Genomic DNA, 23594 nt, shown 5'->3' on the forward strand with positions numbered 1-23594 from the left:
GAAGTATTTTATCTGATATATAAATAGTCACTGATCTTAAATTTATTGCAGGCTACACACATCAGAGTTAGGTGCTCATCCAGAGGATGCAGCACTAACTTTTATACACTCTCCGAGGGATCGTGAAACTTCTGTTTCCAGAAGTCATGCAAATGACTAAAACTGTGTTTATTGGTTGATTCTTAAGATATTCATTCAACAGTCGCCTCAAGGTGCTTTATAATGAAGGTAAAGACCCTACAATAATACAGAGAACACGCTACAATCAAATGACCCCTTATGAGCAAGCACTGAGCAAGAAGTAGGCTGGGGCAGCCATCTGTGATGTATTTCAGTGCTGGACTTTGTAGACAGTCCCTGCATGCTCAGCAGGCATACAGACCAGTGCTGTTACAAAGGTCCAGGTCAGAGGTCAAGTTGTTTTTAATAAAAAGAGAGCAGAATGAGCTTCAGTTTGCTTCAGTAAGAAGTGTGAAAGACTACATTTTAAATTGCAGGCCTGCTGCTGCTGATTAAGACACGGACACCCAGCAGGACTGATGTACATGACACAAATGTACAAAGTTTGATGAGCCCTCACCGAGTTTATTCATTTTTTCCCACCCCGTCATCAATAATTACACGTAGAATGTATGAGTACATAAATCAGAGCACCTCAGCTACAAAAATTTAGGGCACAAAAATATCTTCAGTAAAAGCTTTAAAGTAGCTGATATCAGATGGAAAATTAAGCTTTTTTCCATAAGTGTGAATGCTCACAACCATCTCTGCGCATAAACCAGAAACAAAGCTTTACAGGAGACATTCACAAACCGCTGGAAACCTGGGAGACGATGCTGCTCTCAGAACAGCGACTAACACCTCTCTTCTGACATCAGGACGGCAGCGCAGAGTCTCGGCACAGTGAAGACACTTCAGCACCAAACTTATTCCTGCTGCTGTTACACACAATCATATACACACATCTTTATATGCATGTGATGTTAGGAAACTATACTTACTGCTGCACACAGTTTAGAATCCATTATGACTTTTTATTTGAACACTGATATAACTAAAGGCATTTGTTGGTTTTTATATAATATATTCAGTTTTCTAGGAGGAGTGCACACATTTAATTAAAACAATCATATTTACTTTGTATGTTTTCTCCGAGCTCCAAAGAACTCGTTAACTGCAGAGGATCTGCAGTTAACGAGTTGTAATAAAAATGTTCTGGTTGTAATAAATATGATATAAAGGAACACATGTTTTATTATCTGTTAATTTAATATGTCCATTTGTTCAGGTTTATATACAGTTGCTGTGTAAGCTTCCCCTCCTTTGTGTTTGGTTGACCTCATTTTTAAACCTGTTCACTTAACAACTACTTTTCTTCATAGTTTGGGGAATTTTTCTCATAACTCTTCTATCTGATTAAAATCTAATTAGCTTCCACACTTTGTCCTTGAGCCTCACTGCTTGGGTCCCTCACAGGAGCTAACCACAGAGCAGCCGGTCATTAAAACACAGCATGTCTTTATCCCGTCTTCCTTTTCTCACCCAACCGGTCGCAGCAGATGGCCCCGCCCCTCCCTGAGCCTGGTTCTGCTGGAGGTTTCTTCCTGTTAAAAGGGAGTTTTTCCTTCCCACTGTCGCCAAAGTGCTTGCTCATAGAGGGTCATATGATTGTTGGGTTTTTCTCTGTATGTATTATTGTAGGGTCTACCTTTCAATATAAAGCACTTTAAGGTGACTGCTGTTGTGATTTGGAGCTGTATAAATAAAATTGAATAGAATTTAATTAAAACACACTTTCTCTGCTTGAATCTTTGCAGCTTGTGTTTTGATTTAGTAAATTTTGTGTTTTATTTTAATCCCTTTGATTCTTGAATATAAAGATATTAATAAAAGAGTTCGACTTCCCTCTTGTTTCCCATTTTCTATTTAAAAAGTCTGGCATGATTGCCTTCATCTGTGTCTGTGCTTTGAATGGAGGTATTCAGTGTGTTTGTGATGGGTTCATGTGTAGCTTGAACATAACTTTAAAAATTAGTGTTCAAACAGGGTGACTGGTCCCTAATGTTTGCACTCAGGGAGCCTTCGGATGAAGGCTGTGGCACAGTTTAAATGCTGGCTTGTTGCTATTTTACTAGTTAAAATTATAATATCGTGTTAAAAATCGTGTAATTGCTCTTTTTGTCTATCTGTTGTAGCGCTGTGGCCACAAACTCTCTCTTCAGCTTTCAGAGCGATTAATTTGCCAACAAAAGAGACACACAGGTGACTGAGTATCACCTATACCGCCACCTGTCGTCCTTTCTTTTTCTTTTCCTCGACAAATTTTCTATATTAGGTATCCAGTAACGTCAGCAAAGTTAATTATTTTGGTCACGATATTCATTTAGAGAAATGATGATATTATAAAAGTCTTAATCAACCCTGGAGTTTCCCTCCTCCCCGGCACGATTTGTTGTTTCTGAGCTGGGATTTCCGGCTCAGATTGGAGCCCGTAAAGGGAGCATCCTCCAGGGCGGCGTGACTGTGGATCTGCGCAGCATGCAGCAGCTCTGTGGCAAAGAGGAAAAACACTGATTCATAGAAACGCAACAACAAGCAGCTCTTCAAGCTGAAGTGTGGAGAAGAGTGATGAGGAGCGGCCGGGATCCTGTGCCTGCGTCAGGCTCCCGGTTCGCGCCTGCGCCTCTTCTGAAGTGTGGCCATCTGAGATGAGCTGTTCTGCTCTGGAAATATTTGGGGCGTCAGAACGAAAACCATTTTGAAGTCATATTGATGTTGGTCTATCGCTATGAATTCTGGGGATTCTCGTTCTGCCCTCCGCGGTCCTCCCAAACTTCTCCAGCTGCGTCAAGTTGCAGTGAAATGGGCACAAATGCGCCGGAAATGGGAGGATGTTACACTAGAAAACATAACCGAGAAGCTGGAGGGAAAAAGAAACCCTCAACTGTCCGCTCTCTTTCAGTGACTATCGATATAACGTTTTTGATAACTAACACTTTATTAATCCCAAAAGGTGGAAAAGTCCTAAAACCACACAGGAAACCGATTTTTTAAAATAGCTTAGTGCAATACAATGTAACGTATTGACCTTACTAAGGTAAACAATAATAAAATAATAATTTAAATACACATATTTAGTAATAATACGATTATAATTTATTGGAATCTGAAATTCAACAATGCAAAATAAACAGAATAAAGCATATTAAGATTTTAAAACATAAGCACAGCAATCATGAGGTTGTGTGGGTGCTTTGAGATCATAAAGTGGCCAATATGTTCCCAAGGTGTGCAAATAAGAAGCTGGTTCATCAAAATGGGTATGAGTTATTGTTTTTGTATTTTTTAAATAGATTTTTTTGTTTTGTTTTGTTTTTCTTGATGCATTCTCAGTCATCCGGGGAAGTAAATCTCCAAAATGTTGATTCTGTTCCTTGGGGTGGACCAATTTTTGGCGCAGCGTGTTTTGGGGTTTAAAAGCCACAGAGACCCGGTGTTTAGAAAAAATGTGTCTCAACTGCTCCAATACTCCTGACACGTATGGGATCACTACAGGTTTTCACTTGGGCAGCGGTTGTCCTTCTCTCGTGGATCGGCTGGAGCTTTCTTTAGGCGCCTTCCCAGCTTTGACAAAAGTCCAGCTGGGATAACCACATTTACTCAGGGCCTTCTTGATGTGCTGTTCTTCTGCCTCCCTGGCCGCTGTGTCTGTGGGGATGGTGTTCGCTCTGTGTTGTAGCGTCCTGATGACACCCAGTTTGTGCTCCAGTGGATGATGAGTCAAACCTTAGATACTGATCCGTATGTGTAGGTTTACGGTACACGTCAGCTTTTAGATGTCCCCCATTACTGATGGAAATCTCACAGTCTAAGAAGGCTAACCTGCCACTTTTCATATCCTCCCTGGTGTGTCGGTCCACCGAGTTTATGTGATCCGTGAATTGTGGTACGTCCTGAGATTTGATTTTCACCCAGGTGTCATCCACATATCGGAACCAATGGCTTGGTGGTGTTCCAGGGTAGGATAGTGAAAATCAGTGGTCTTTGATCGGTGGGTTTTGGTCAGTGGTTGTTGATCAAAGGTCATGAGAATTTGCATAATTAAGATTAAGGAACTGACCTCCCAGCCCATTGTTCCTTCAGTGGGCTGGTTTCAGTCATTATGCAAATGTACTGTTTATAAGTTTGGGGAAACCTGCAGTCAGCTGAGACTGAAGTTACCTGGATGAGTGACGAAACGTTTCTCCCACAAAACGCTACGTCCAGATGAACACAATCAACTTTTTTGGAGATTTGTTTTGTTCTGTTTCTCAGCTTAGTATCGCTTTCTGGAGCGACGTCATCACTCTTCCGTTTTATTATTTCTTCAGTCATAACATGAGTCAGATGCCAGATGTGAATGGAACAGATGATGTAAATAGAGACCCACATCTGTCTCAAACACACATGTATCCCCCTTCTCGGGCTTAATTTTGTTTGATAAATTTGACACAGACTAAAACAAAATACATTTCCTGTGTGTTTTCTTTTCTTTTATATTCTTTTGTTGGTGTTACGGTTCACTTCACTTTCACTGCAGTCATTTTTTCTTTTTAAATTCAGCAAGTTAAAAAAATGTTTTTCATTCCTGCTTTTTAGTTTTAGTAAACTGTAGACACTGAGATCATGAACCGCTATAAATGATAAATGAATAATCCTCTTCCTGGAGAAACTTCGGCTCTGCTGCCAGGGGGCAGAAATCTCTATCACCTCATACCACACCTGCTTCTATTTGTTAAGATTTCTAATTATTAAACGCCCTGTTGTATCATATTAACATTTTATTCATCCATCTCTTTATTTGACCTCTTTGCTATTTTCTTTTTAACAGAACTCCTCGTTTTGTGTCTTTTAATGTAACAGTGCAACTCTGTACCATGTTTCGTTTTATTTAGATTCTCAACGTGGTTTTATTGTAAATTGTGTTTGATATTTTGGCCCTGGGACAGAATAAGTTCAAACCTTTCAGACAAGTATGTATTTTGTCTGTTTCATAACCTGGATGTTTTATTGTGAAAGTCTGGACCGGAAGCTCCGCGCTCTCCCTCCGCGCAGCCTGACGCCGGTCGACGCTTCGCTCCCTCCATTCATTTCATTCGCACACAGTCGCATCCCAGCAGCGAGCCGAGCCCTCCCCTCCTGTTTCTCTCCGCCTGGAAAGATGGCTGCTCCGGCGGTGTTGAGGAGCTCCGGCCCGCCGCTCTGCCCGAGCTTCGCGGAGGTCTGCTCGTTCCTGGAGCGGTACGGAGCGGCGCTGGATCTGCCCGAGATGACTTTCCCGCAAATGGAGAGATATCTACGGGACACGACTACAGGTGAGAGCCCGGTTGATGGTAGTGTTGGTGGTGGTGGTGGTGGTGGCGGTGGGGCGAAGAAGTGCTGGAAAGCTGCGACACTTGAAGCCAAAGAAGGGGGCCAACACCACCACAACAACCACCATCACCATCCTCGTCACGGTCGCGATGAAGATGACGAAAACTGGAGTGTGTGCGCCTGTGTGTGTGTCTATGGCCCAGGAGGACAGCATCACACCGAGAGTTTAGGCAGCTCAGATCGGCTGTGGCGTTTTTTCGGGTCCCGGTTAGAACCACTTTTCTCCTCGCAGAAATCGAGTCCGACTCCCCAGTTTCCGAGGAAACGTTCGGGCAGCTGGAAAACACTGGCGTGCTAACATAGAGCTAGCAGACGCTCTGAATTTAACAGTTTGGACTCTGTGCTGAAGTTAGGTGAAAGAGACCGGGGGCACGACATTTGGCCCGGGGTCCCGCGGGGTTTTAGTTGATATCAGGTGACAGGTTATCGATGATTGTGTCGAGGTTGCTATTGATCCGCTCACGTTAAACTTGATGTGGGAGCCATGATGCAGCAGTGACCACACACACAGCCAACCAGCTCGCTCCGGAGCGCTGTCAGGTGTAATTTTTCACCGGCTGCCTCACTGGCAGGCGGGCTGAATTGACAGCAGTGTCCAGTAGGTTATTGGTGCTGTTTGTGTGTATGTATTACAGCTTTAGTGGCTATTTCAGACCGCTGTCACCGCACAGCGGCGACGTTAGCTGAAAACACTGGATGTTATTTTTTTGGCCGTTAGTGAAAGGCTGTTAAATGTGCGCATGCGCAGAAGGCGCAGATTCCAGCCATTGCTAACCAGTTAGCTTCAATTATTTCGTCAACTTTTAATAAAAGTAGAAGACTTACCGCTACACTTAACACACCACGTTAGGATTTAATAAACATCCATTTCAGGATTATATCTGTCGAATGAGTAGCTTTGTAAATCGCTTCTTCTTCGCTGGTGACTTTAAATGACCGTTAGATCTAGTGCTTACTAGCGTATAATTAGCCCATAGCGTTCAGATAAACATAAGAACTAAAATGTCCATGGTAGTCATCAGTAATGTATCCCTGATATTTTTGTTGAAATAAGTAATAACCATTACTAATCTGAATTCTAAATGTGATTCTGGGATTTTTTTTGTCAGTTTACCGTGCCAACAGAGAAAACTGGAATTTCCCCCAAATTTTGGAGTTGCGTAAAAGCCTCACACTAGACCACACAACGAGTCACAGGCGTTTAAGGACTTCCATAAAGCCCAGTTTAATATGTCTTAATGCTGGATTTGACCTAATCCCCATTCTTTTCTGAGTTCCCAAATAATAATAACAATAATGATAATAATATAATCATAATAAAGTTATAAATAGATTTAGTCGACACAAACGGTTAACAGAAGCAGAACCCAACAAACTAAATGTGAGACAAAGCATATTTTTTGTGGGGCAAAGTGGGACACGGTAATAGTGCTGAGAGGTAGTTTTAGAATTTAATATAGTATGTTATTCTGTATTTAACTGCAGCTAAAATATGGTTATTTGTATTTTTGTAATGCAGTCTTAGAACGTCAAAAAGACACTGTGCTCTTAAAAGTTCACATATTCAGTTAAATGGAAAAAAATACAAATTATTCACAGACAAGGTGAAGTTATTACACCTACCCTACCATTTATTCATATTAAACTGTTAATAGCAACATGTTTAGAGCCACACACAGTTAACTATATTTAAATATATATTTAACTATAAAGTATTTATAACATAGAAAATAAGCAAACTATGGATTTTACAGGTTTAGTGTTGAAATGTGAAGAACATTCATGCTTATCGTGTTTGCTAAGCAAACACAGTAGACATGAATGGAAGCAAAAGTTTGTCGTTATGGTGTGATGTGAGTGTGCTGTTATTTTTGCTGATCATCTCTGTTTTTCAGCTGAGATGCACACAGATCTGCGCTTCTTTTTACGCCAAACATTTCTCCTGAGACTCACCTGACTTTTGTAAACTAGAGCCTGTCATTGTCTCAATATAATAATACAAAGATTATTTTACTTATTTGAGATCTGGAAAACTCTTCAGTTTCAGCAGCTAAGAAAATTAAAACCAAGTCAGTGAATAAGTACAAGTATTAGTATAGTTAAATAAAGTGTAATAAGTGGGCCCGGGGATTAAAAATGGTGTGGAATTCCACAGAAAGAGGAAAACCTGGTAACTGTACTCACATTCCACATTTTAAAAAAAATTAATCATTAACACTAAAAAAGGATCCAAGTTGAATTTGAGTAAGATAAAGGTCAACGGGATAGTAATAGCAAACTCTTTATTTTCCCTACAGAAATCGTGCTAATTAAACTTAGTACCGCTGACATAAAGCAACAACATCACTGTTGACTAAAATTTAATTGCTAAAAAAAAAGAAAAATAAACATCCTTAGATTGAGTCTTGGTAGTTTTATTGAGTCTGGGATGTCTGTGAGTTGTCTGCCTTTAGAGTGTGTTTTTATTTGCAATGTAATGATGATTAAACCAGTTAAATGTAGTCCCTGAAGAGTACTCTACCATATTTTAATGACCAAGTAAATGGTCCCTACTGTGACAGCAGGACATCTTTTCAAGCATGCAATGAAAATGAAATGGCCAAAATGAATGAAGCATTTCCACAGTTTAAATCCAGATATAATTTAAATATAGTTTAATGCTTACCTTCTTCAATCAATCTCAGATCTTCATTCTTTTATTTTTTTATTTAAATGTGTGATTCAGCATACCTCAAAGAATTAAACATTAAAAAGTGTGCTTTCTCTCCTGCAGCACCTGTCTCAGGTAAACTCGCTGATTAAATACTTCTGCCTTATTTGCAACTTTCTTGCGCCCCCTACTGGTGGCAGGATCTGTGACACAAACATACAGCATGGCTCTGACAGCAATAATAAAAAAGAATGAAATTAATAAAAACTAAACAGTTTCAAACGACAAAGACGTGAAGTGAAACGAGCCAAGCCACTCTTCAGACTAATGAAATAAAACTGTAATAATGTTTCATTTAGAATCTCAGTTTATGGCTTTTAACCCACTGATGTGATGGGCTGACAGTTGGCTGAAATATTCCCTGAAAATCAAACATTTAGTCGACTAAGTAGCTGCCTTGCTCATTTATTTTGTACCCGTGACACAGTAAATATTTATTAGTTGGACTGAGTTTCTGTGCAGAGGTGATAAGAAAAATGAAGCTGCCATATATGATAACTGGCCCAGTGAGCAGTGTATTTGTTCGGGTGAGCCTGGTTTTATCGCAGCTTTTGATAAAAATGAATTAAAAAGCCCCCCCTACATCTGAAGTGGTACATGCCAGTCAAAGGAGCTGTTTTTGTCTTTTCACAGTTTACAGGTGGTCCTGTTTAGATTGATATTCAGCTGTGGTTGGTTGTTAGCATAAACTACAAATCTTCTTGCTTTTGATTTGTCTAAAGGATTTTTCTGCAGATATGGTTAGTGCATATTTCACCCTCTTAATAAAAAAATGGGAACATTTGTGTTAAACACTTTCTTTGGCTGCTGAGAAATAAAATAATTTAACAATTTGTCAACATGCCATAAGAATGTAAGCACTATCCGACAGTTTGTGAGTGACTGAGCTCAGAAATGGCACACAGAGAAGTGAGAGATCAGGTTCAGATACCAGAATAACACAGCGAGGCCACTTCAGTGGGGTGAATGTTTGTTGACACTGGTTCTGGAACATTACGATGAACTGTGTCGTGTTTCTGATCGCCCTGTCTGTGTTTTCCAGTTCCTAAACCACTCGTGGAGCTCCATGTGAAGCTGCTCAGGAAACTGGGGAGGTCTGTGTCTGCTGACCGCTGGGAAAAATACCTGGCTAAGGTGAGAGTTTGACATGAGCTCAGGAGTCAGGAAGGAAGGGTAACGTGTCAGTCAGTGGGTAAAGGGACGCAGTTAAAACTGAAAGCTTGATCCTAACAGAATCACTGTTTCTTGTAGGTCTGCCAGGAGTTGAATAGCACCTGGGCATGGGAGCTGGAACAGAAGGGCTACCAGGAGATGTCCATGGAGTGCAAGTCCAGCATCCTGAAAGTATGACACCCTACTTTAGTTTGTATAAAAGGCTGAAACTTCTCCAGACAAGGCGCTAACTACACTGATGTTCTCCACTCTTCAGTACCTCTGCGAGTGTCAGTTTGACGAAAACCTGAAGTTCAAAACGGCGGTCAATGACGAGGACCCGGAGAAGATGCGTCTGCAGCCTGTAGGTCGGGACCGGCAGGGCCTGATGTACTGGCTTCAGCTGGACCAGGAGCAGAACATCCGGCTGTACACGGAGGAGCAGGACGATCTGGACGGATCCACCTGGAAGTGCATCGTTAGGTTGTACTTTTGTGTCAAGCTAAAGTTATGTAGGTTGTCTCATGTTTGTCTTTCTGCTTACACTCTTATGTGCGCCCATCCTCTCAGGACTCGCAACGACCTGGCAGAGGCTCTGGAGCTGCTGAAGGCTCAGGTTGATCCAAACCACAATCAGGAACGAGACCAGAACCAGGCTGGATCCAGGAGTGCCAGCCCTGGACAGAAAGAAGCTGGTACGCTGGATTATTGAGTTTATATAGTTGAGTTTTAATCAGTGCACAGAGTAAATGGTAAATGGCTTGTATTTATATAGCGCTTTACTAGTCGCTTTACATAAAGCGCTTTACATATCCAGTCATCCACCCATTCACACACACATTCACACACTGGTGATGGCAGCTACATTGTAGCCACAGCCACCCTGGGGCGCACTGACAGAGGCGAGGCTGCTGGACACTGGCACCACCGGGCCCTCTGACCACCACCAGTAGGCAACGGGTGAAGTGTCTTGCCCAAGGACACAACGACCGAGACTGTCCAAGCCGGGGCTCGAACCGGCAACCTTCCGATTACAAGGCGAACTCCCAACTCTTGAGCCACAATCGGATAACAGAGGATTTGTAAATGCATGGTAGTAATAACCGTATAGTTTAAATGGAGTAAACCTTCAAAATCATTTGAAGGTTACACTTCATGTCTAAAAAAACATGCAACCAAAACCTGAGAGATTCCTGATTTAACAACAGCGAAACGATAACTTCCATTGAGGCAAAAATTATACTGAGTAATCTCAAATCCAACTAATACAGGTCAAAACAAATAATCTGAGTTCACAGCAGCTGATCTTTGTCTAAAAATGTATAAAATCCCGCATCTCACCACAAAAAAAAAAAAAAATTATTATTTGACCCTACAGAAGCAATTTTAACGGCAAAAATTGTTGAGATTTTTTCTGTCCTTTATAATAAACAAACGTTTGATTCAAACTATTGTATTTTTTTCATATTGATGCAGGGGCTGAGACGATCAGAAGCACCAACCCTGAGGCCTCAAAGACTTCAGAGGACTACGCTGACAGCAAGAAGGTTGACCCTCAAAACAGAGAAAAACAAACCAGGCCAGGTATGTAGGTGAAAGAAACTGCCTCAGGTTTCCATACACTATCCAAAACTAGCAAAACCATTAAAAGGACACACTAAATGCCCAACAAGGACATACAAAATGACCAAAACAAAATACGAGCAACCCGAAAGAGACTGAAGAATCAAAATGAGTTGCATCCATCCATCCATCGTCTTCCGCTTATCCTTGTCAGGGTTGCGGGGAGGCTGGAGTTTATCCCAGCTACCATAGGGCGAGAGACAGGGTGCACCCTGGACAGGTCGCCAGTCGCCAATTTACCTAACCAACCTAACTGCGTGCATCTTTAAAACCTTTTTTCTTTCTGCAGAGGTGAAGGAGGAGCTCACACCGCCGCCCATCAAGCAGGAAAACGCTGATGCTGAGGTGAAGGAGGAGAAGACGCTCCTCAAACCGTCTGTCTTTGATAACCGCGTGAGCACCATCACCACAGTCATCAAATCAGAATCGAGGGACGCCGATGCCCCCAGGAACACAGTGTCTGTTGTCATGGCGCCCGTGGCTAAACAGGAAGAGGAAGCGGAGCGAGCGGTCGTCAGGAGCAGCCAGCAGGCCAAGATACCACTGAAGAAGAGGGAGCTCAAGCTGGCAGAAAGCTTCCACAGCAATCACCTGAACAAGACCAACAGCAGCAGTATTATTGTCTGTAACCCGTCAGTGATCCACGCCAAGGACGGTCACGGAAGGGAGGCCAAGCTGTCTAACTCTTTAGTGCCCCCTGGTGGTTCATCTGCCTCGCAGCCGCATCTGGTCGTCAGCGCATCAAGGCTGGAACTCACCAATGGGAGAGCTTTGCTCCTTCCGCACAAAGATGGGCAAAATGGGGTAGTAGGTCAGGTGGTGGGTCACGTAGGAGTCATCCGCAGCCCATCTGAGCGTCACAGAGCGCCCGGTGCCAAGCAGCAGGAACAAAACGGGCCAAATTCAGACCTCCGGGACTTGAGAGCAGCGGAGGAACAACGTGAAGGGAGCCGGCAGTCAGTGTTGGTGAGGAAGGGCCTTACAGAAGGGGAGACACCAGCGGGAGCTGCCACTTCTTCTCCTCCCCCTCCTCCTCTTCCTCCTCATGCACTAACGGAGGCTCCGGCACCCACAAAAATGGACTCTGTTGGCGTTTCCTCGCTGTCTGAGAATGCAGAGGAACCCAAGAGGCAGACAGCAGAAAATGAGGGTAAAAACACCACAGACGAGCTGGACAAGGAGAAGAAAACTGGGCAGGATGATGAGAGGGAGGAGAGGAGCAGGGAGGTGTCTGTGCTCAGTGTGGCAGAGGGATTAAAAAAAGACGACCGAGTGAAGAATGAAAGAACTTTAGTACAAGCGGAGGCAGAATCGGGAAGCTCTGTTTCACCTCCGAAACTGGACCAACAGGATAAAAAGGACGACCAGGAGGAGGGCGTCAACGGTGGGTTAGCAGAGCAGAAAAAGGCAAAGGCCTCGGAGGAGCGGCAGGGACTGCTGGAGGAAGCCTCCTCTGAGCTCCAGAAGGAAGGAATCAGGCTAAAGATCAAGATTCCTCCCCACCGGAGAAACAAGCTGAAGGGGAAGGCGATGAAGGAGGAGGAGAAAGGGAGGGAGCTGGAGACGCAAGAGGAAGGGAGGCCGCTGAGGAGGTCTGCGAGGATCTGCAGGTATGTGTTCAGTAAAATCCACGAAGCTGGGGGATTACACAGTAATGTTTGTTTATTTTTGTCCATTATTCTCAGCTGCAGTCGGTTTGATTGTGACGATAAATTCATCCCATCTAAACCTCTTTTCTTGAAGATCATCTGCTTTGCCAACCTGCAGGCCAAGCTCGAAGGTGGCTGAGAGCCAGAAGAAGATCCCACAGAAAAAACATGCACTACCCACCAGAACGAGGGAAGAAGAGGAGGAGGATGAGGATGAAGAGGATGAAGAGGAGCAGAGCTCAGCTACGAAGAAAGACAAAAAAACTGAACCCGTCGAGCAGATAAGGAAGCGAAGGGTAACAGTTCCTGTCAGGTCATTTTTACCTTGTTGCTCTTTTTCTTCGTCTCTGTGACCATCTCGTTCTCCCTCTGGCTTTCTGTACTTCCAGGGTAAACGAAGGCACCGGCGCCCCCGGTGGTCAAACATACGCACAAAGAGGCGCAAACTTAATGAGGGAGGGGAGGTGGAGGACAGGGGGAGGAAACGGGGAGAGGAGGAGAGCGAAGGAGGGAGCGACTCAGAGGAGGAATCGTATAAATCCGAGGAGATTCCCAGCGAGGACGCCTGCACTCACTGCTGCCTGCCCAACCACCCCGAACTGGTGAGTGTGCGCTCGCGTGAGTGCTTACAGATACAGAGATGTCTGGACGCTGCGCCCGGTTCTGCTTTAGTCCTCATGACTTGAACTCATCATGAGAACATAAACGTGAGAGCTCATCCTCCAGGCTGTGCTGACACTAGAAGACACTTGTTTAAGGTGTCTGCGGTCTGTGTGCACACGTGTGTGGGAGTATAATCCTGACTTAATGCTCAGGAGTCTGAGTGGGAGGAAATCCAACATCCCAAAATCTTCTGCAAGTCTTTTTTTTTTGTTTTTTTTGGAGGATGGAGGCAGTTTTAGAAGCAGGTCAATGGGGGTGTGGTCAGCAGACCAGATGGTTGTAGCCAGAATGACGTCACTCATTAGTTTGTGACGCCCCGTTATCAAACTCCAACTTGAGCATTTTCACCATCATGCATCGTGTTTCCTTAAAGTCATTTCTAAAAATAATTCGAGGGTCTGTGTCTCTTTACTTTGAGTATATAGTTTTGTGCAGAACCTAAAATGCTGCTGAAACCTTTTCATTTTTTATTGTGTTGTTTGTAAACTGTCACCAGTTCCAGCTGCACTCTGAAAGAATTCTGTAATAATGTCTAAATCACAGAGACACGAACAGAAACTCAGAGGCTGCAAAGCAGATGTTTGATAACTTTCTCTGAATAAAACCATAAATGATAGAAGCTGTCATCTCTGCTGGTTTGTGTGGAGTTTAATGTGTGTGTGTGTCTGTCCTTAGATCCTGCTGTGTGACTCCTGTGACAGTGGATACCACACTGCCTGTCTGCGGCCGCCTCTCATGTTGATCCCTGATGGAGAGTGGTTCTGTCCCCCCTGCCAACATGTAAGTGTGACACTGAGAGGATGGACTGATTCCGTCATGTCTGCTGATGAGAATATAACTCCCAAAGTCCTGTTTATGGTTCAGATAACTGACAGGAGGAAGCAGTTTTGTACTGATACTTGATGCTTGCTCACGAAGAGTGAGTATAAACGCCACATTAACAAGTTCCCAGTTAACAAAAGCCTGGATCCTTCCAGTGTAGCTTTGCATGAGTCACAGTTTGAAATAATTCTCCTTAATTCATCCTCACACTGAGGGCCTCAGTATGCCTGCCACACTGGTCACTCTGTATGCTGACTGTGGCAGCTACATACCAGTTTACCAGTGCTGGGGTGCGAGTACTCACTGTGTTGTTCACCACTCAGACAAAAGCTCCAGATCAGCTTTTGTAAAAGAGGAGAAGAATTAAAACTGGAAGAAAAGAAACCTCCCTCATTGTAACCTGAGACTCGCTGAGCTTCTGTGTCATTAACACTCGTGTCTTCAACCCGGCGTCGGCACAACGCAGCAGATCACAGAAATAAAGAGGCTAAAATGGCATCAGTCAGTTTGCATCAGCAGATGTGGCGATCGTAACGGCCCCATGAAACAAGCCCTTTTAACTCCACCCACTTTGAGACTTTGTTTCTATTGGCTGGCCCTCGTAAACAGAGCTTCCATGGTCACATCCTGAGCTGTGAACTTGAGATGACCATATAAGGAGGATCCGTGTTTGCTGACATCATACAGATCCAAGTGTAGAAAAAACTGTCTGGAACAAAGCATTTAAAGCAGGCTGAAGCTTTTTATTTGACACTGGGTCCACGTTTGTTATGAGTATCTGTCATAATGGTGTATGCTTGCCAGAAAATATGTAAAAGCATAGTAGTTTCACTTAGACCAGCCCATCTGCTTGGCTTACTGTGTAAACAGTTTAAAAGGGAGGTGAGGAAGATGAGTCGACATCAGTGTATAATTTATAGATCACAGAGTGACAGAGCTGCGGTGGTTTGTTTTTCCTCTGTTCAGAAATTGCTGTGTGAGAAACTGGAGGAACAACTGCAGAATCTGGACAGCGCTCTGAAGAAAAAGGAGAGAGCAGAGAGAAGGTACACACACACACACACACACACACACACACACACACACACACACACACACACGTTTGGATGAAAATGCTGCGATCAGCATTAAAAGTTTGACACAGCTTCTCTGTTCTTATCTGTCAGGAGGGAACGGCTGGTGTACGTAGGAATCAGTGTGGAGAACATCATCCCTGTGAGTACATGAAGAGCACGGCCTCTTCGTCACTTCATTGGAATGATGCTCCGCCCACTTCCTTTTGCCTCAGACTATGGAAATTAAATATCTGCATTTGTTAGAATTTTTCTCTTCACTGAAATGTTTGAAAAAAAAAATCAAAAGTGCCAAAAAACAAATGTAACAATCAAAGCTGTTACTAAGGTATGTGAGGCACAATCAACATGCAACAAACACGGCTTCTAGCTCCAGTGTCGCTGTTTTCTCCTGCTTTCACATAAACACTGTGTTTCATCTTCTGCATCTTAAATCTGTAGAAGTTTAGATTTTACTGTGGAGCATTTAAAAGAACGTTGTTTGGTGTCCTAGGAGGGAGATGAGGAGGAAGAGGAGAAGTCTGCGAAGAAGAAGGATTCCAAAAAGAGCAAAAACCTCGGAAGGCGATCAACCAGGACCAGGAAGCACATCAGCTACAGGTGGGTGTCGCCTGGGGGTGTTCAAGGTGCTGGAGGAGGTTTTTACAGTTGACTCTCAGTTGTTGAAGTATAATATTTAAAAAAAAACAGAAAATCTTAGAACTACTTTTAGTTCAGTTTATCAACATAAACCGGCTGAAAATTCTGCCGTCATTGATTTACATTAATTGGGAGGCAATATGGTGGCTGTATTTATGCATCGTTCCAATGAGCAGAAGCCACGAAGACGACACCTTCGTGTGTGTCTGTGAGTTCTGGTGATGGGTGGAAGGGTTATGCTTCTGGCTGCTGACCTCTGCAAGCCACCAGGCTCTTATAACGCTGCCTGCAGGATGATTTAATGACCCGCACACGTGGGGGGAAAAAGTGAAATGACAGAAAGAGGCTTCAATCAGCTGTTTTGTTCCAGGTTTGATGACTTTGATGATGCCATTGATGAGGCCATAGAGGAGGACTTCAGGGACCTCTGTGGAGGTGAGTGGAGGAACTGCAGGCCCAGTAAGGCCTTCTTTTAGATCCCAGTTAAATACTCATTCACATGGTTTATATATCAAAGTGTCTTCATATGAATGTTATTCTCTTTTACATTCTTAGCACAGTTTTATTCTTTTGACTTTCAAATTTTGGATTATTTTAATCACTGTATGTACAAATACTTCAGACTGCATGTCTGGCAGTTTATGAGGGGCAGCCAATCATAAAAAAGCAGTTTTAAAGAGGGAGGAGCTTGTTTGAGACAGGAAGAGCTGAGGGGGTGCACTGAGGATGAACAGATGAAATAAATGAGAACATCCGGTCTGCTTTCATTTACTTTCACCCAAAGTCGATTTTTCAGCACTCACGTGCATTATTCTCGCTTCAGGAGCGGGGCGGGGCAAAGACCTCCCCACCAGCCTGTCAGAGGACGGGAAGGAGAGTCAGCGGCCAATTAGAAGCCAGACTCACGCTGCACGGAACAGGAAGAAGCGGAGACTGAACGACCTGGAGAGCGACAGCACGGCGGCGGAGAGCGAAGACGAGTTCATGCTCAGCAACAGGTGACACAGCGGGTTCTCTCCAGATTTCTCACTCATCTTGTTTGCCGGCTTATTTATCCCCCTCTTCCTCTCAACAGCTCAGAGGACGAAGATTTCGGCGCATCCGGAGCAGACGACGATGAAGAGGAGGAAGACGAAGACGCGGGCAGTGATGCCGGCAGCTGGGATAGCAAAACTCGCCCCAGACAGGCGCTGAGAGGAGTGGTTAAACACAGACCCGGCAGGAGCCGTGGGCGGGGCAGGAAGCGGCTGAGACGGCGGCGGAGACGCTCCTCCGACGAGGAAGAGGAGGAAAGCGAGGAAGAGATGGGTGAGACGGCAAGATTGATTGATTTTATTACAGACTGAGTTGTGTGTATTTAGTGGAATAAAGAAGTTTAACAGTAGATTAAATAAATATTAAGACAATTATCAGAAAACTATAAATATAGTTAATTATAACGACACATTTAACACAATCCTGGAGTCCTGGACTTTCCAGAACAGGGGAGATGTGAGACAGGCAGGCAGTGAGCAGCAGTTTGGCTTCATGCTGAGAAAGAGCTCTGCAGATGTAATGTTTGCTTTCAGGGTGTTGATGGAGAAGTTTAGAGAAGCTCAGAAGCAGCTGCGCTGTGTCTTTGTTGATCTGGAGAAAACAGATGATGGCGAGAAGCTGTGCTGCTGCATGAGGAAGCCAAGAGCAAAGTGAGGGTGATGCAGAACATGCACAAGTACAGAGAGGCAGTGGTCAGGTGTGCAGTGGGAGCGACGGATGGTTTAAAGGTGGAGGTGGGATTACATCGGGGGTCGGCTCTGAGTAGTTCTGCCTGACCTCATCTGTCAGCGGAGTTTCTGTGGACTGTGATCTGCGGGGAGAGCCGGGGAGGTTCAGATAGGAACAGATTACATGTGTGTGAGTGAGAGGGAGACAGATGGAAAGGTGTCTCAGTGCTGACTGATAACTAGTTCACTTGTTGGTTGTTGGTCTCTCAGACTCGGATCAGTTCAGCGACATGACGGACAGCAACAGTGACAAAAAAAGGCGGGGCCTGAGGCGGGGCCAGCGCCAACAAGTCAACTACCGTGAAACGTCGGAGTCGTCGGACGACTCGCGAGCCTCCGCCAACAAGGACAAGGTGAAGCGCCACGGCAGGCCTCGCAAGGAGCGTCTCTCCAGCGACTACAGCGACGGTCAGTCACCATCAGAGCGTAAAGGACGAGTTTTAATCAGCTCAGTCGCCCTTAAGGAGAAATCTGCTCGATGTTTTCCAGATTTATCTCCATAATGGGGAAAAAATGTCATATATCTTACTTTATCCATCAGTAAGTCAGCAGGTGGTAGTATCATAACTATCAATAAGCAAATGTTTACCTTTTGTTGATTTTAGGAGTCATTGATTTTTGTTCATAATGACTTTTTCTGTCTTTTTTTCCTTCAGTGTCGGCTTCTTCCAGAGATTCAGAGGAGGACGATTATGAAGACGAGGAGGAGGATGACCAGAGGAGGAGAGTGAACAGGAGGAGGAGACATGAGGAAGACTTCCGGACAAGGAGGACGAGAGACAAGAGGAGGAGGAGGTACGAAGAGGACGAGGGAGAGAGAAGGAGGCGGCTGAAGAGGAGACTGCAGGAGGAAGAGGAGGCCGAGGAGGAGAGAGACAAGCGGAGGAGGTTAAAGAGAACACACAGAGAGGAAGAGGAGGACCTGGAGAAGATGGGGAGGGGGAAGAGGAGAGAGATCCTGTCGCAGCAGCGGCGCAAACGGCTCGCCCAGATGCTGAAGAAACGGCGGCCTTCGACGGACGAGGAGGAGGAGGAGGGCGAGGAGGACGACGACTCGTATTCTGAGTCATCATCGGAGGAGGATCGTCCGGTCCGCAAAAGACTGAACCGCATCGACTCAGATGACGATGAAGAGGAGGACGAGGACGACGAGGATGGGAGACAGAAGACGGTGACCAAAAGATCTTCAACGGGGGAGAGGAGAGCTGACAGCGACGCTCAGGAAAAGGCGAGGGGCCGCAGCCTGTCTCCGCCAAACGGACATCGGACCTCCAGAGGCCCAGAGCCCAGAGACGCTGCAGGGTCGGGCAGGCAGGGCAGGCACAACGGTCCCTCACATCCGGAGGAGGGGGAGGGAGAGGAGGAGGAACAGAGGGACTCCCGAGACTCTGTCCAGAACAGTCTGCAGTCATGATGGCTGTGTGCGTGCACAACGCTCGCTTCTTTGTTCTGCTTTTTCTTTTCAAGCCTCCCGCCCACTGCCCGGATCTCACTCTGACTCACGTTCCTCACTCTTCTTCTTCGCCGTCGTGTTGTGTTAGAGCGCAATTGTCCACAGTTACACGCTGGAACAGAAACTCATGGTTACCCATTTTTATAGCGGGCAGGCGGGCGGAGCTGACGCCTCCCGGCAGCAGGATGGCTCCACCTCACCGTCCACCCGACAGGTCCGTGTGACACCATCACAGCTGGGGGCGGCGGTTCGTCTGTCGTGTATTTCATCTTAAAGCACTTCATCATTCTCATAGCACTTAATGAGCCGGCACCGAGGAGGGCGTCGGCATCAAAGCGAGCACTTTGGATCAGGTGACGGTCGGAGAAAACTCTCTCGAGGCTGAATATTTGTGGGTTTGAAGTGTCGCTTGGACAAAACTTTTATATATAAATATTAGGATTTAGAAAACTGGTTAATCATTATTTAATGATATTTTATAAAACAGTGATTCTCAGTGTGGGATGCAGAGCCGCAGTGAGCTACGAAGGAACTGCAGGTGGACGACGAAGTTAATTACACTAAATAAATGTAACTTTTCAAATTTCTAATGAAGTTAGAAATTAAATATTGACATTTAAAAATGAAACACCACTACTGAAAAAAAGCTGCCTGTTATGCCCCCAGAAAATGTAATTATTTGAGATAAAAATAATCAGAGCCTGCAGCTGGTCCATGAAACCGACACTTTCAGATAAAACTGAAAGTCGGATTAAACAGTTTGTGCTCCACAAAGATAATTTGGTTCTTCAAAGCAGCTCTAAGGTCAGATCTACACGGCTACACGTTCAGTGTAACCGACGATACATGATGTCCGGCTGTGATTGGTCGATTGTCTCGATCCTTCAGCGTTCCCGATTGAATCATTCACTCCAGTCAGTTCACATTGTTATTAATTTGCACAGATTTGTAGGAAAGAAAAAGGTCCTTAAACAGCTATGAATGACGTGAGCCGGCCGCCGGCCTTCATCGCCCTCTATAATCAGCTCATATTTTCACCTCCTTCCTCTTCTTTGCTTTTACCTGCCAGGCCTCAGTCACGAGCCTCATTCTAACCCAGCAAAACAAGACATCTCTCAGTACAAACTGAGTTTTTTCAGTGATGATTTTGTCCTCCGCTGGGATTTGGGAGGATTTTTTTAAAAAGTCCTGAGGTTAGGGTGACGGAGAGCTCCAGGGGTTAAAGGTCACAAAGCATCATCTGCTCTGTGATCTGTTTATTAAAAGCTCAACAGAAAAAGTTGACTTTTGCCCTAATGTGAGAGTTTATGACTGAAGAGGGAACGTCTGCCGTTTCATTTTGTGTTACCTTAAACTGTTCGTGCTGTCTGTGAACACTGACTGTGCTAATCCAGGCTTTGAGGAACCAAATAAATCAGATTTCTGTTACCGGGTTTAACCGATCCTGGAACTTTTTTAATCGTCCGGAGGTCCCGGCGCTGAAAAGTTTTTAGAAGTTGTTGTAAATATAGACTCTGAATCTGTAGCGAGCTCCGTCTCCACGTCACCGCTTCGGATCCAAAGTGTCTGGCTTCCTCTCGTCCTCGTGCCGGCGCGTTCGCTGTACATACTCTGCCTGTTCCTTGTAAGATAATAGACGTTCTGTTCTCTTAGTCCTCTTGTAAAATATAGTGTTATATTTTCTATACGAAGGAGAGGAGGAGAGATGCTGCTGCGAGCGACCTGCAGATCGACCGGCGACCAGCGGTTTTTGTTTCCGCAGCGGAGTTCCATCAGAGCAGCGTGGAGCCCGTTCACCAGTAAAACCCCGTCTCACGGCTCAGTCCCGCCCCGCGTCTCCGGAGCGTTTTAACAGTTTGAACGCCTCGTTTTAAGGAGGAACAAATCTTCATTTCTGACCGAGGCTCAGGGGAGGAAAACGAACACCGATCACTAATCAGAGTTTTGTTCCGTCAGCTTCTGTTTAACCGTCGCACACAGTCGAATCACTGTCAGGGCTTTAACCTGCTGTTAATGAAAAGAGGCTCCATTTATCTTTAAATTTCCACCAAGCTCACCTTTAAAAGTTGGACTCAAACATTTCCGCTGACCTTACCGAGACTTTTTTTTGGCACTGAAAAGTTTTTCTTTAGAGTTCAGATGATGATTAAACTTCAGGCCTGCGTTTATCAAACTACTCAGAGTTCACCTCAAAATGCTCTTAGAGGTGTAAAAACGTTTAGAGCAGCTGTTTTTGGATACTTTAAAATCATTTAATTTTACTCAAATACTAAATATAATTCAGTGTAATATAGTTATAATGCATAATTATATCAACAGGAGGAAATACATGGAAAAGTACAAACCCAGTCAACATGTTTGTTTTTTTATGCATTAGTATATTATTGTTTCCTCACAGCCATCACGATGAATCTGCTTTGAGACCTTATAAATGGCTGATGGCTCACAGCGGGCCTGTTCTGCATGATTCAAAGTTCATAATAATCTGTATTCATCTGGCACTGGGCCTCAGTTCAGCTCCAGTATCTGAAATGAGCTGTCTTTGCCCCGCCCACTTTAAGTTTCTTCTGATTGGCTGCCCATCGTGAATGGCATGTGGGTGGGGCATCTCTGCCACAGATGACCATATGAGGGATATCCTCTCTCTGTAACATTATACAGATTATCCATTTCTCTTTAAGTGGTTTGATAAATTCAGCCCTGATGATTCGGTTCTGATTGGATGATTTCATGATTTCAGCTTTGAATATTTTTTAAGGTGTGATGTGTAAAAACTACACAGGCCACTGAGTCCGCTTCCATCATGACAGACGCAAACCTGAGCGTTAATACTGACTCACAGAAAACAAGGCGCCTGTCTGAGCAAAGCTACTTCTTGTCAGGTTGGACGTTACAGTCAGAGGCAGGAGCGGTCATGCTCAGAACAAGGCTAACGTCGCAGCTGTTACATCTTTACGTTGTGCTGTTAACTTTTATTAGTATTTCTAAACTGACAGTTTTACAAACGGCACCCTTTAAAGGTGCTTTTTGTAATGACCCTCTGCTACATGTAACTAAACTTCACCAGCAGGGGGCAGTGTTTTACTGGCAGTTGTGTTGAGATGTTTTCAGACGTGTGCTTCTGTTTGTTGTTTTTGGGTTTTTTTTTAAACCACCGTGTCCACTTGACTCCCGCAGGCCTTCGTTGTAAATAAGTTGTTCTTAATGACTTGCCTGGTTAAATAAAGGTTACGCTTACTCACTTGTGGCATAAAAGTGGCATTACAGGAAAGTGCAGCCCCAGTTCACCTTGAACTGAAACTCTTTAATGGACAAAGTCACAGCATCTCTTTTCTTTCAGCTTTGGTTAAATCAAAAAAGTTTGAAACTATTTTTAAATACAGGAATTTACAAAAAGTTCCTTTACAGAGACCTGGCAGCAGAAACGGAAGGAAAGACAAAAAGATTTCATGTTTTTAAAATAAAGTTTCCTGTTGGTTCTTCTTTTTATGAACAGAGTTTACTTGGTCAAAGTCTGAAGCTTTCGACGTTCACGAAAGATTTGATTTTTCTGCTTTAAACACATCACAGAATAATCGGTGTCCAGTGATGCTCTTGAACAGCACAGACGCCGATACGTCAGACGGGAAATGCCTGAGACATTTTTATTTTTAAATGAACCGTCAAAGAATCCAAAATATCTGAGCTGAAGATAATAAAGATGCAAACAGTGGGAGGTTCTCACATGCGAGCAGATGGTTTATTTAGTCTTTTTTTAAAATCCTTTTTAAAGCTGATATTACTGTTATTGTTGTTCCTGAGCTTCAGAAAAGGCTTAGCTTCCTGCTGGAGAACCTCTGTTCCCTAAAACAGAGGTTAATACTTCACTCATGGCCGAAGCTCACCGCCAGCTCTCTTGGTAAATATTCTTTCAGGTACTTTCCGTGCTTGTTCAGGTGTTGCGGGACGGTTTGTCTCATTATCATGTTGTGTTGGATTTAAAGTGGGTTTTGGAAAATCCCCTCCATGCTGAACTGCAGTGATATTAATTTTCAGTCCCGTGTGTCAGTAAAAGCTTCTGCTGACCCTCCACTCACCTGTTTAGCATTAAGGGCAGGTTAAAATGTGCTTTTTACGCCTCTAGTCTGAAATCATTCCACTGAACGCGATGTGCTGAGTGTCGGCCGCCGAAGCTGTTTAAACTGTTCAAACTGGATGTGACTGCGGCTCCTTCCATTTCTCTGTTGTACTGTTACCGTAGTACTGGTGTAACATAAATGTTTTCTAAGTTATTAAAACCGACATCCCGGCATCTCCTCGAAAACAGTCTCCGTGTCTCATTATCATTCCTTCACCTGGATCTGTTCTGCTTTCCGTGTTTGTTCATTCCAGTGAAAATAGCCACACTTCCCAGATGAACTCCTCACAGTCAGCTGGTTTGGTGTATTTTAATCAAGCCAGGAAAACTTTGAAACTCATGAAATATTCAGAGTAAAAGTCCAAATTTTTTGCTTTTTATTTCACTTTATTTTTCCAGCATTTTGAGATCCGGGGCTGGAAAACACTTTAAGGCAACTGAATGCAAGACGGTCATGGTGAGCCTGGTAGCAAATGGATTTAAAGGGAAAAAGAGGTTCATTATTGATCAGCAGATCA

General features: G+C 44.2%; 1 protein-coding gene across 3 annotated transcripts; it reads left to right on the top strand.

Moving 5' to 3' along the window:
• The first annotated feature begins 5085 nt into the window (after window positions 1-5085).
• Window positions 5086-23262, top strand: rsf1a (remodeling and spacing factor 1a). 3 transcript variants are annotated; one of them, XR_014914913.1, is made up of 19 exons: window positions 5086-5354; window positions 9165-9256; window positions 9374-9466; window positions 9552-9757; window positions 9845-9969; window positions 10751-10858; window positions 11187-12507; window positions 12641-12842; window positions 12936-13148; window positions 13885-13989; window positions 14998-15077; window positions 15198-15246; window positions 15598-15704; window positions 16114-16178; window positions 16567-16741; window positions 16819-17051; window positions 17717-17914; window positions 18163-19173; window positions 20652-23262. XR_014914913.1 is itself a non-coding variant. In XM_085430847.1 (18 exons), exons 1-18 carry the CDS (start codon window positions 5201-5203, stop codon window positions 18918-18920), a joined length of 4284 nt encoding a protein of 1427 aa, XP_085286973.1. In that variant the 5' UTR covers window positions 5086-5200; the 3' UTR covers window positions 18921-23262. The 3 variants fall into 3 exon arrangements, 2 of the variants coding, with proteins under 2 accessions (XP_085286973.1, XP_085286974.1); XM_085430847.1 differs by having other exon boundaries at window positions 18163-23262; XM_085430848.1 differs by having other exon boundaries at window positions 11187-12501; window positions 12659-12842; window positions 18163-23262.
• Window positions 23263-23594: the final 332 nt, after the last annotated feature.

Source organism: Copadichromis virginalis, linkage group LG14 (genome assembly GCF_057382275.1).
Source record: "Copadichromis virginalis isolate Kocher_CV1m ecotype Utaka linkage group LG14, C_Virginalis_male_GT1.1, whole genome shotgun sequence".
Lineage (NCBI taxonomy): Eukaryota > Metazoa > Chordata > Actinopteri > Cichliformes > Cichlidae > Copadichromis > Copadichromis virginalis.

Coding starts and splice junctions, on each gene's coding strand:
- rsf1a (XM_085430847.1), top strand. CDS start 5,201: ATGGCTGCTCCGGCGGTGTTGAGGAGCTCCGGCCCGCCGCTCTGCCCG. Junction 9,257..9,373: donor GGGAAAAATACCTGGCTAAG/GTGAGAGTTTGA, acceptor TGTTTCTTGTAG/GTCTGCCAGGAGTTGAATAG. Junction 17,915..18,162: donor CTCCAGCGACTACAGCGACG/GTCAGTCACCAT, acceptor TTTTTCCTTCAG/TGTCGGCTTCTTCCAGAGAT.